This window comes from Hypanus sabinus, chromosome 8 (assembly GCF_030144855.1).
Source record: "Hypanus sabinus isolate sHypSab1 chromosome 8, sHypSab1.hap1, whole genome shotgun sequence".
NCBI classification, from domain to species: domain Eukaryota; kingdom Metazoa; phylum Chordata; class Chondrichthyes; order Myliobatiformes; family Dasyatidae; genus Hypanus; species Hypanus sabinus.
In genome coordinates, this window is record NC_082713.1 from 134,974,535 (window position 1) to 134,987,004 (window position 12,470).

General features: G+C 40.4%; 1 protein-coding gene across 1 annotated transcript; it reads left to right on the forward strand.

Moving 5' to 3' along the window:
* Positions 1-991: 991 nt before the first annotated feature.
* On the forward strand, positions 992-11,533 carry LOC132397808 (hyaluronidase-5-like). The gene is made up of 4 exons (XM_059976561.1): positions 992-1,307; positions 6,793-7,764; positions 9,424-9,513; positions 10,637-11,533. Exons 2-4 carry the CDS (start codon positions 6,808-6,810, stop codon positions 11,147-11,149), a joined length of 1,560 nt encoding a protein of 519 aa, XP_059832544.1. The 5' UTR covers positions 992-1,307; positions 6,793-6,807; the 3' UTR covers positions 11,150-11,533.
* Positions 11,534-12,470: the final 937 nt, after the last annotated feature.

The following is a 12,470-nucleotide window of genomic DNA, read 5'->3' on the forward strand; positions in this document are numbered from 1 at the left end:
GAACGATGCAAGGGAGCAAGATAAATAAATTGCAATTATGAATGAAATCTCAAAAAATGAACCCAGACAGGCTCTCTATCAAAACCTGTACTGGGTATTTTTTTTCAGGTTTTGTTTATATCTGCAAATATTTTTATATATTTTCTTATATTTTATTGAAGATATGAACGAAAACTGAAAAAAATGCTCAGGTAAATGTTAGTGGCATTCTCTTCAGAATACCATGTTACCAGCTGCAGACTCCAAATAATCTGCCTCTGGAGTGTCTATAGACAGTGCAAATTGTGAGTAAGGATTTCTACTACCATAGCACCCAACCCATTTTTAAAGTCAGAAGAGCTCAGAGCATTTGTTCAGATTATAAAATCTCACCCTTTCTGCCAAACATGCAGAATGCTTTTGCTTGTTTTAGACGTAAAATTATCAAGAATATGTTGGATCTGTTGGTTGCCTAAATCTTGTGGAAACTCAAGCAATAATAAAAACATTAATAATATATTTTAAACAGACTGCATTCCCTGTTTCCATTAATTAAACATTAAGAAAGCACTCTAAAAACCAATTTCGCCTATTTTAAATGCTTCTATTGTGAATTAGTTTTGAACATATTGTATTCTTTAATACTGCCCTTATCTTGAGAAGAGTGGAAATTAAATACCCTCATTCATAATCTTTTGGCTTGTTAATAGACCACTTTTTATTGCAGGGAAACAAAGGGTCCTTTCCCGAATGGAGGGGAAACAGTCAGGCTCTATAATCACCTGTTTTTTCCCTTCAGGACTCTTTCCCACTCTCACCTCGCCACCCTCTTCCGCATCGTTGTGTATAAGATGTAACAAGGCTTGTTTAATGCTATCGATTCGTCTCCTGCCGGCCAGAACGACATGAAGGCACAGGACAAGGAATCCTTTCCAAGTTAAGATCGGTCATTTGAAGTTTTAAAAAAAACACTGATTTTTAGATTCATTTGGGAGATGTTTCCTAACTTGGAATGATTTTACGGCTACGGGGAGAAGCGCCATTAAAGGGTCACAATTTGATACTTTAAATAATCTTCAGGATAGTTCCGGTTTACCGAAGCTTGTAAAGTACGTCGAATTACGTTTGCAGCGCACACCTTTCTTTAACTTTACAACAGCGTTTCTACGGCTGTGCCACAACGGCAATCACTGTCTACCTACTAGTTAACTTCTGGTGATCAATTAAACCTCGCCAAGTGAGCAGAGTGAATTCAAAGCACGAGATCGTAAAAGAAAACAGGAAGCACTCTGAGAGATTTTCATCCAAGTGGCTATTGCCGACTGAAGGTAAGTGCCGAGTTTGCAAACAAATTGAAAGGCGCGGCATTTGTATCAGAAATAAAAGCTTTTAAAAGTCTGTAACAATTCTGATGGACGGATGATTCCTTTTCTGACCTAAATCCAGCAATGAAGCGACATTTAACGTGAGCTTCAATTTTGTGTAGGTGAGATTCTGAAAGACCTCGCTGAGCTAAATGATTAACTTCCAAACGTGTTTGTAGAGATTATCATTCGTGGTCCTTACTTGATTTTGTTGTCGAATGGTTTTGACCTATTGTGCCTTCGCCTCTCATGGGCTGATATTCGAACTGCTTCACATTATATGTCAACATTTCGGATGGTGGAATTGATGGTTTTGTGCAGATGATACAAAGATAGGTGGAAGAGCAGGTAGTGCTGAGGAAGCAGGGAGTGCAGAAGATCTTAGACAGATTAGGAGAATGGGTAAATAAGTGGCAGGTGGAATATAGTGCTGGAAAGTGTATGGTCAAAGGAATGCTGGCACAGACGATTCTCTAAATAGGGAGAAAATCCAAAGATCAGAGGTGCAAAGGGATTTGGCAGTCCTTATGCACGATTCCCTAACGGTTATCTTGCAAGATCAGTTGTTGGTAATGTAAATACAATGTTAGCATTTGTTTCCAGAGGACTGGAATACAAGAGCAAGGATGTAATGCCGAGGCTTTCTAGGACACTGGTCAGACTGCGCTACAGTATCGTGAGCAGTGTTAGGCCTATTATCTAAGAAAAGATGAGCTGCCATTGAAAAGGATCCAGAGGAGGTTTACGAGAATAATTCTGGGAAGAAAGGGTTAACGTATGGGGTGCGATGATGGCTCGGGGTCTGTACTCGCTGGAGTTTAGAAGAATGATGGTGGATCTCATTGAAACCTTTCGAATAGTGAAGGCCCTGGATACAGTAGAGTTGGAGAGGATTTTTGTCTAGTGGTAGAGGGGCATAACCTCAGAATAGAGGGGCGTCCATCTAGAACGGAGATAAGAAATTTCTTTGGCTAGTGGGTGGTGAATCTGGAATTCATTGCTGTGGTTGGCTGTGGAGGCAAGTCACTGGGCACATTTAATGCAGCAGTTGATAGGTTCTTGATTGGTCAGGGTGTCAAGGTTACGGGAAGAAGGCAGGAGAATGGACTTGAAAGGGGTAAATGAATCATCCATGATGGAATAGCGGAGCAGACTCGAAGGGCCAAATGGCCTAATTTTGCTCCTATGTGTTTATGGTCTTGTGATCCCACTTCTTTTGCCAAGGCAATGACAGTAGCTGGTGTACCCCCGATGCAAACAACAGCTTAGCACGGAGGAGGGATGAGGTGTGGGTTCCCATGTGTGCAAGGTTTTTGAACCACAGCTTAAATCGCTTGTATCAGTTTCACCAGCCTAGCATTTATATTTCCTGACGGTTCCAATATGTTAAAAATGATACAACCATGTCAGTAACCTGTAAGTATTAAAACTGGCATCGATTAAAATCCAGTAAGTAGTCTGAATGAATTTAACATATTCAGTGAGGGAATTTCAATATTGTTTGGTGGTTGCAGTTTTAAATCACGCTGGTTTGAGAACCGCTGCAAATGTTTTGTTTCGGGCTTCTACTTACTTCACAAGTATGGGAGATCCAACAAAATGCAGAGAAGAGCATATTTTAAATATTATGTTTGCATATATCATAGAGAAGCACAGCACGGAAACAGGCCCTTCGGCCCATCTAGTCTGTGCCGAACAATTTAAGTTGCATACTCCCATCGACCTACACCGGGACTATAGGGCTCCATACCATAGCTTTGATATTGAACTCCAATGCACCACTTGCACTGTCAGCTTGTTCTATACTCTCACAACTCTGAGTGAAGAAGTTTCCCCTCATGTTTCCCTAAACTTTAACCTTTCACCCTTAACACATGATCTCTAGCTGTAGTCCCACTCAACCCCAGTGGAAAAAGCTTGCTGGTATTTACCCTATCTATACCCATCGTAATTTTGAATACCTCTGTCAAATCTCCCCTAAGTCTTCCATGTTCCAAGGAATAAAGCCCTAACCTTTTCAATCTTTCCATATTACTTGCATCTTCCAGACCTGTCAACATCCTTGTAAATTTTATCTGTACTCTTTCAATGTATTTACATCTTTCCTGTAAGTAGGTGACTAAAACTGCACACAGTGCTCCAGATTAGGCCTCACCAATGTCTTAACAATTTCAACATAACATCCCATCTCCTGGACTCAATACTTTGATTTATAAAGGCCAATGTGCCAAAAGCTTTCTTTACGATCCTATCCACCTGTGAAATGGCTTTCAATGGATTATGGACCTGTGTTCCTAAATCCCTTTGTTCTACTGCACTCTTTAGGGTATCACTGTGTAATATATACCCTGGCTGGTCCTGCCAAAGTGCAACACCTTGCACTTCTCTGCAATAAATTCCGTCAGCCCTTTTTTTTCCAGTTGGTCCAGAACCTGCTGCATGCCACGATAGTCTTCCTTGCTGTTGACTACACCCCCAAACTTGGTGTTGTAATGTATGGATCTATTTCTGTTAAAGTAATGTTCCTCCCTTTAGCACTGTGTTTTCTTCTGTTGTCTGCACCTGCATTGTTTTTCTCTCTCGCACACTCTCTCATACTAGTTAAAGCCACCTCCTGCGTGCATGCTTTTATTTAATCGATAATGTTGTTTTGCACAGACACGACAGATGTCATCCACAGATTTGCCACATTAACATCCAGATCATTGATACAGATGACAAACAACACCAGACCCAGTACTGATTCCTACAGGACTCCATTCAGAGAGGCAATCATCTACTACCACTCTCTGGCTTTCCCCACAAAGCCGATGTCTAATACAGTTTGCTATCTTCAATGCTGAGTGAATGAAACTTCTTGACCAACCTCCCCTGTGGGACCTTGTCAAGTGCCTTACTAGAGCCCATGTTGACAATACCCACTGCCTTGCCTTCATCCACTTTCCTGGTCCTCGAAAAACTCTCTAAGATTGGTTGGACACCATCTACCATGCATGAAGCCTTGTGGACTTTCCTTGATGCCAATCTAAACACATGTATATCCAGTCCCACTACTGATGTCAGACTTACCAGCCATTATTTTACAGCCCTTCTTAAATAGCAGAACAGCATTCGCTATCCTCCAATCTTCTGGTACCTCACTTGTCACAAAGAATGTTTTAAATATCTTTGCTAAGGCCCCAGCAATTTCTGCACTTGCCTCTCACAGGGTCTGAGGGAATACATGGTCAGGCACTGGGGGTACATCCACCTTAACTTGCTTCTAGACAGCAAACTCTCCCTCCTCTGTAATCTGTATAGTCCATGGAGTTGATGCCATTTTGCCTCCCTTCTATAGACTCTGTCTATTTCCTGAGTAAATACAGATGCAAAAAATGCATTTAAGATCTTTCCCATCTCTTTTCACTCAACGCATGGTTACCATTCTGAACTGCCAGAGGATGAATTTTGTCCATGCGATCATTTTGCTCTTAATGTATCTGTAGAATCCCTTGGGATTCTCCTTTGCCTTGTCTGCTAGAGCAACCTCGTGCCTTCTTTTAGCCTCCTGATTTCTTTCTTAAGTGTTCTCTTGCATTTCTTATACTCCACAAGCATCTCATTTGTTCTTACCTGCCTGTACCTGCTATGCACCTGTTTTTTTTCTTTAACCATGGCCTCAATATCTTTTGAAAACCAAGTTGCCCTACAGCTGTTACATTTACCTTTTATTCTGGCAGGTACATACAGGCTTCGTTCTCTCAATTATTTCACTTAGAAGACCTTTCACTCACCAAGTACACCTTTGCCAGAAAAACAGCCTGTCCTAATCCACACTTGCCAGATCCTTTGTGATACTATCAAACATTGGCCTTTCTTCAATTTAGAATTTTAACCCGAGGACCAGACCTACCTTTTTGCATATTTACTTGGAAACTAATGGCATTGAGATCGCTGGAGGTGAAGTGTTCACCTACACAAACTTCTGACACTTGCCCTGTCTCATTCCCTAATAGCAGTTAAATTATCACTCACTCTCTTGTTGGGACTTCCATGCACTGATTAAGTAAACTTTTCTGAACACATTTGACAAATTTTATCCTATCTAGTAATTTTACAGTATGGGAGTCTGTTCAAAATGTGGAAAGTTAAAATCACCTACTATAACAACGTTGTGTTTCTTGCAACAGTGTGCAATCTCTACAAATCTGTTTCTCTAATTCCTTCGGACTGTTAGGTGGTCTGAATACACTGTAGCCCCATTAACATCATCATACCTTTCTTATATTCAGGGCCACTCATAATGCCTCACTAGACAAGTTCTCCAGTCTGTCCTGATTGACCACTGCCATGACATTTTCCTTGACCAGTAATGCCACCCCTCCTCTTTCAATCCTTCCCACTCTGTTGTGTCTAAAACAACAGAACCCTGGAATACTGAGCTGTCAGTCCAGCCCCTTCTTCAACTATGTCTCACTAATAGCTACAATATCATAATTCTGGGTGTTGATCCATGTTCTGAGCTTATCTGCCTTTGCTGCAATACTTCTTGCTCAGGACTTAAGTTGCACCATACTCAACTTTTTGACTGCTGACCTTGAAGTCTTAACAACATCTGTCTCCACAATATCTCCACTAGATGCTAATAAATGAATTTGGAGGAGGGGATGCCTCTCGGCCCATCTAAGATACCTTTCTTTCAATAGACCTGATTATAATCTCAATTTTGTATTTTGGTACTCCTGAAATATTTCCACTCCCAGTTGTTTTTTAAAGACTCTACCTCCCCGTAAACATGTGCTTCCATTAATCAGAAGCTCTAAAGATACAGGACTTCTTAACAGAGGAAGAAATTACTTCAGTCTTAAATGAGCAACCTCTTAGCTTTTTAGTTCAAGCTTTTTCAGTAAGAATAAGTTTCCTGGCAATATTCACTCTATACAGACTCCTCAGAACCTTCCAGCTCTTTGTCTTCTGTTTGTGGCAGCCTCTTTGAAGTTAGTTAGCCAGTTAGTCTATTCAAAACAGTCCTGAAATATAGAATTTACCTCATTATGCCATACAGCGATGGTCTCTTTAACTGGCTTCATCATTTTCAATAGTGGTCAGTACACTGGTATTAAGATACTCACATCTTACCTTTTACAAAGTAGATTGAAATGGCAAAGGTAAGATAAATCAATCAGCTGATGCATGGACTTGCAAAAAGGTATGGTGAATCTAGAATGAAAATAGATCATTCTGGAAATGCTCAGCAGGTCAGGCAGCATCTGTGGGGGGAGAAGTAGTTAATGGTTCAAGTCATCACGAATCTAGAGTTCCATCAAAGGCTATCTATTTTATTTTATATGTCCTCCCCTTAGAATAACAGGATTTCAATGTGCTTTTAGAGTTGATATCTAAGGAAGAACAGTTTGCTGCTAGAATTACTTAACAATGAAAATCTTTTTTTTTGTTTTCTTTGATACAGTACCTTGGTGCAATAATGAGGTGCCATAACTTTAAATGCAGCCACAACAATCGTCTCTCTATAGCAATTATACAGTTTACTCTACTGGCTTCCAGCTACCTCAGCCAACCGTTACCTCAAACTGTGCATCCCTTGAACAAGAGATCCCCCTTCACTGCTTTGTGGAATGCACCCACTGAACTATGTGACAGTAGATTTGGTATAACAATAGATTTGAGCCTGTTTGAAGTTGTTGGCAGCCCCTTAGAATCTGCTAAAGGACAACCAATCTCAATATTCTACCACAACAGACTTGGTTATTATCCATATTATGATGAGTTGACTAACGAAGCATTTAATGGTGGCTTACCTCAGCTGGTGTCTTTACACCATCACCTATTAAAGACAAAGGAAGATTTTCAGCATTATATCCCTTCAGATGCAAATCCTGGACTAGCAGTGATAAACTGGGAAAACTGGAGACCACAGTGGATAAGAAATTGGGACCAGAAAGATATTTACAGAATAAAATCTATCGAGCTGGTTATGGAACAAAATCAGTTAATGAACATGAAAGATGCAACTGAGATTGCCAAGAATGAATTTGAAGAACATGCAAGAAAATTAATGTTAGCAACTTTAAAGTTGGGTAAATCATTAAGACCAAATCACCTATGGGGATATTATTTGTACCCAGAGTGTTATAATTACAACTACAAGGATTCATTTGTTAACTACACAGGGAGATGCCCTGATATTGAAATAGCAAGAAATAATGAACTTCTCTGGCTTTGGAATGAAAGCACAGCACTTTTTCCATCCATCTATCTGCAGACAACTCTACGAGATTCAGTGGCTGCTGCTAAGTTTGTACGTCACCGTATCGAGGAAGCAAAGCGTGTGGCAGAACTTTCTGCCCAGGACTACTCTCCTCCTGTGTATGTTTACACCCGGCCTGTGTTCACTGATTCACCCATGGAATATCTATCTGAGGTAAGATGAAACAGGCTTTTGAGAAGAGACAAATCTTTAGTTACCTACCAAAGTAAATCCAAGATTCCCAATTTGAAAGCATTAACTGCTAAAATACATTATGTACTGAGTGAACAGACATTGGGAAGATAAAAATATAGTCCTTCAGTCGTAAGTGAGTGATTCCTTCCCTCTTGCTGCCCACTGTCCAATAATGGAAAAAGACCTCTCACAACTTGATGTCACATGTGACCCTGGTTGAGTTTAAACTTTGCATCCATTGTATGACTATCATGTGGGTTAGTCATAGAATCATAGAAAAGTATAGCACAGAAATGGGCCCTTTGGCCCATCTAGTCTGTGCTGAACGTGTGTGGCATGTCAGTAAGAAAGTGGCTGATGTAGTCAGTACATACAGGTTAAACATCGATGTTGGTGATGCACCCATACCAATAACAAATTAACTTCCTTTCCTTCCTGGTTACTTCCTCCTCCCTAACAGTCCAGCCTGTCTCAGATCACCTGCTGCTGAAACATTCTGCCACACCCGTGTTACCTGTGGAAGAAGTTATTCCACTGCAATTTGTTCGATTCTCTGTAAATGAGATCATCTGGTATTTTCTGTGCTATCCTGCCCACAGCATTTCAGTCATCCCTCATCGCCTACACTAGCTCCTGATTTTAAAATTGCCTTCCTTGTTTTCACCTCTCAAAGATGACTCACATGTTTCTATAAAATCCTTTCAAACCTTTCAAAACAGCCACCTGTTCTTATTCATCCCCAGAATTAGTCACTGGTGTTGGTACCTTTAGCTGCTGAATCCCTAAACTCTGGAATACTATGGAATCCTAACCTCTACCTTTCCTTCCTCTCGAACAACTTTTGGAAATCCATTTGATCAAATGTTTGGTCATCTGTCTGCTTGTTTTCTTTGTGAAACCCCTGTTTTCTTGGGCTGCGTAAATCTGGGGAATACACACTCAGTCCTGCCAAATCCACGAGATCGGGATGTCTCTCCCTGGTTTGTGTGAGGGATATGTGATTTGCTACCCTGTTACAAGTTGTTGCCAGCAAATAACAGACAGCACACTGCATACGATTAAAGGAAATATGAATATTAACTAAAAAGTAAGTAAAGAAAGGGAAGAAACAGAAGGGGCCCATTATAATTAAACAGTCAAATGTGCACAGTAATCCTCAATAAACTCCCGAACCTTGCTCCATCTTCCATCCTTCCGGATAGGGCAAGGTGTGGGAGTCTACTGAGGAGCCAACAAACCCAGAGCCGGTTCTCTCCAGCGTTTTCACTCTTCATTCCCCACTGAACAAAGACCAAAAGTCACACCACTATCAGGTGCACAAAAAAACCCCACTGCCCTGATTGGACGGCTCACATTCCAAAGCACTCGTTATCTCTAACCATAACCCACACACTGCTTCTACAGAAAGACCATTACCTGAAATACCTACAATGTTAGCAGTGGAACCTTTTCCAGGGTGTTACATTTGTTAATGTACCTTGTAAATTGCCTTGAGTTGCTTTGTAAATGGAAGAATTTGCCCTGAGTTACAAAATGCAGAAAGATTAAAACAAAGAAATGTTCTGGGTGATGTATATGGAATTATTTTTTGATAGAATTTAAAGCATAACTTTTTCTTTTTGAACTTTCTCTTTACAGATTGATCTTCTCCACACTATTGGGGAAAGTGCTGCTCTGGGAACAGCTGGGTTTGTTGTATGGGGCAGTTTGAATATGACAGAAACAAGGGTAAATATATTTGAAGTCTGATCATTTTTGAGATGACGGTGCGTTATTTGTACTGCAGTTATTTGAGATTAGGCCTCTTCCCAATTTCGGCAGTGGGTTAATGTGGTAATATGCTTACACAGGACTTGTATCAAGCTGACCTCTGCTAGACCAGCAGAAGATATATTGCATTTGGCTTAAATGCTCCAAAGCAAGAACCAAGTGCTAAACCAAGGCCAATATGTTTTAAGAGCTGGGTATCCTACGCAATCTTCAGTTGTTCAGGAGTTATAGGTTTCATATAGAACAGAATCAGCCTCTTGCCCACAAAGGTCTTGCCCCTTTCAACCCGTTCTTCCCTTGTGAAGGGAAAAGAAGAAATGCAAGTGGGATCCTGATGGAAGGGACCAGACCAGATATTCAGTTGTGATGGCATAGACCTTGACCATGGAGTAACAAGGCCTTGAGGGTTGGTTTGTGTTAAAAGAATCACTGCCAGTTTCTGATAAGGGACTGGATTGTGAAAGGGTAGTGGACAGGTGATTAGGCTGAGGTTTGGTAGTGGAAAGCCTAAACTTGTAGCAAAGCTGAGTAGAGATCTTGACGGAGACCTGCTTGTAGGTAGCTCCATGTTCCAGACTCCATTGCCTTGAACTAGGCCAAACAGATGTCTGCTCAGTCCCATTGTAAAATGTCTTGTGTTCATTACAATATGCTGTTTCTATATGAGTGCTCTGTATCATTCATACCATCAGTACAAGTTCCCAGAAGTAACGTGATTTGAATATTATTGTGGAAAAAAATGAAGTCACGCATTTTAGCACATGAGGAAACTTAACCAATATAACAACAAAATTAATAGCTAACTTAAATAACACACACACACACACACAATGCTGGAGGAACTCAGCAGGCCAGGCAGCATCTATGGAAAAAAAGTTCAGCTGACGTTTCAGGCCAAGACCCTTTGGCAGGCCTCAAGTAGATAGTTTGTTCAGTCTGATTAAATTATTGTATAACAAGGAGACAACTTTTCTCTGAATAATGATGAATAAATAGATGCTTCTGCTTATTTTGTTACCCATATGCGAATAGTCTGTCATGATTAAACATGGAAGAAATCTTTTGTAATTGTATCTTACAGCTGGTGTGTTTGACCGTTGATAACTACGTTAAAGAAGTCCTGAATCCTTACATTGTTAATGTGACATCTGCAGCCAAGCTCTGCAGTAAAATACTGTGCCACAACAAAGGGCGGTGTGTGCGGAAGGCGTGGGACTCTGCTCATTACCTGCATTTGAACCCGGCAAGCTTCAGAATAAGGAGAACCAACAAAGGATATATAGTTATCGGACAAGCTTCCTTTGAAGATATAATCTTCTTCACTGAAAATTTTATTTGCCAGTGCTATGCAGGGCAGAATTGTGAATCTGTTGGTGACATAGAGAACTATATCACTGAATTGGACACCTGTGTTAATCCAGAATATTGCATCAATCTGAATACCTACATAGAAATGCCCACCAAGTCACAAATTACAAACCTAATGTCGACTATGTCTTCCCCAAATTCTGTTTTTTCTATCAATGGCAATGTTGGCTCACTAGTTTGTACAGCTATTATTGCATCCTATGTAGTGCATCAAATGCTATTTTGATGAAAATACCTGTACTCTATAACTCTCTAAAACATCTTTCATTTGTTTAGTAACTGCAGCACGACAGGGATTTTACTTGAAGCGTTGCCTGTTGCGTTTCAGTTAACTTACCACTGTGAATGTTTCAGTGCTTGGATTGAACAGTATACTGAATCCTCCAATGATTGATCAGCCACTTATTTAAATATTTCAGTGCTTGACTCTGTCTCTGAATGCTTGATTTTGAATAGACTCTGTTACTGATGTTTGTTTGTTTCTGTCAGGTAGAGTTTGCTCGTGTTCATGTGGTATACAGAAGTAATTGTGGACGAATCAAAAATAATATGGCCTGTCTGTGGCAAAAACTGTCAATTAATGTTTGAATTATAGGCCACAGAATTTGTTTCTACAACAGTTAAAATAAAATTTAACCATTTGAGTATGTGTTGTAACATGATACAATTCCATTTCAGCATTCTAACTTGAGAATCCATGAGATTCTAATCTCTTATAGCACTGGTGAAAATGGACATGAAGACAGGTTTCCATACATTAGTAAGTGACCTTTGAAAAGAGAAGACAGAGCACATTGTCTGCTGTGCTAGACTCTGTTCATCATAAGGTAAATGTCACAGAAAGTTACAGCATGAAACAAGCCCTTCGGCCTATCAACTCTGCACCTGCCACCCATTTGCACAAATCCTGCAATTCCACTTTTTGTTTTCCCAATCTTCTCGTGACCATCCACTTCCCCTCCCCCCCCACCCCACCCTAGATTCCATTTAATACCTACACACAGGGGGTGTTTTATTCTACCAGCCCACATCTTTAGGGGAGCAAATGGAGCACCTGGAAGAAATGCACGCTTTCACAGAACACAAAGTCCACATAGACACCCCTCTTTTCCCCCCCACCCCCCCCAAGGAGATCAGGATTGAACCTGGGCCACTGTGCTACTCTGTATGGAATATCAAAAAAAACTGCAAAGCAAGAAATCTGAACTAGTACAACTTCAGTGTAATTAATAGGACAAGCTTGCTATCCCAGGTGTCATTATGGTTAACTCTCAATATTGGACAAATTTCATTATCTCCCACATCATTATTTTCTAGATGCTCTATTACTACATCCTGAAGAGATTCTGACAATTTCCCTATTTTTGATATCAGGAACACTGGTCCTTTTTCTCTCACTCCCTCTCACATTGGTTTGTGGAAACTATTCAAGTATCTATGGAATTTTAACGTGAATGCCAGAACCTTCATTATCTCTACAGGTCACTTTTAAAGGGGGTTCCTGTGGAGATAGTGAATGCACTAGCAGGTACCTTTACTAGAGCAGA

Bases quoted from the DNA above. Each gene is read 5' to 3' on its own strand.
- LOC132397808 (XM_059976561.1), top strand. From the start codon at position 6,808: ATGAGGTGCCATAACTTTAAATGCAGCCACAACAATCGTCTCTCTATA. The intron at 7,765-9,423 runs GTAAGATGAAAC...TTCTCTTTACAG, and splicing joins CCATGGAATATCTATCTGAG to ATTGATCTTCTCCACACTAT. The intron at 9,514-10,636 runs GTAAATATATTT...TGTATCTTACAG, and splicing joins TGAATATGACAGAAACAAGG to CTGGTGTGTTTGACCGTTGA.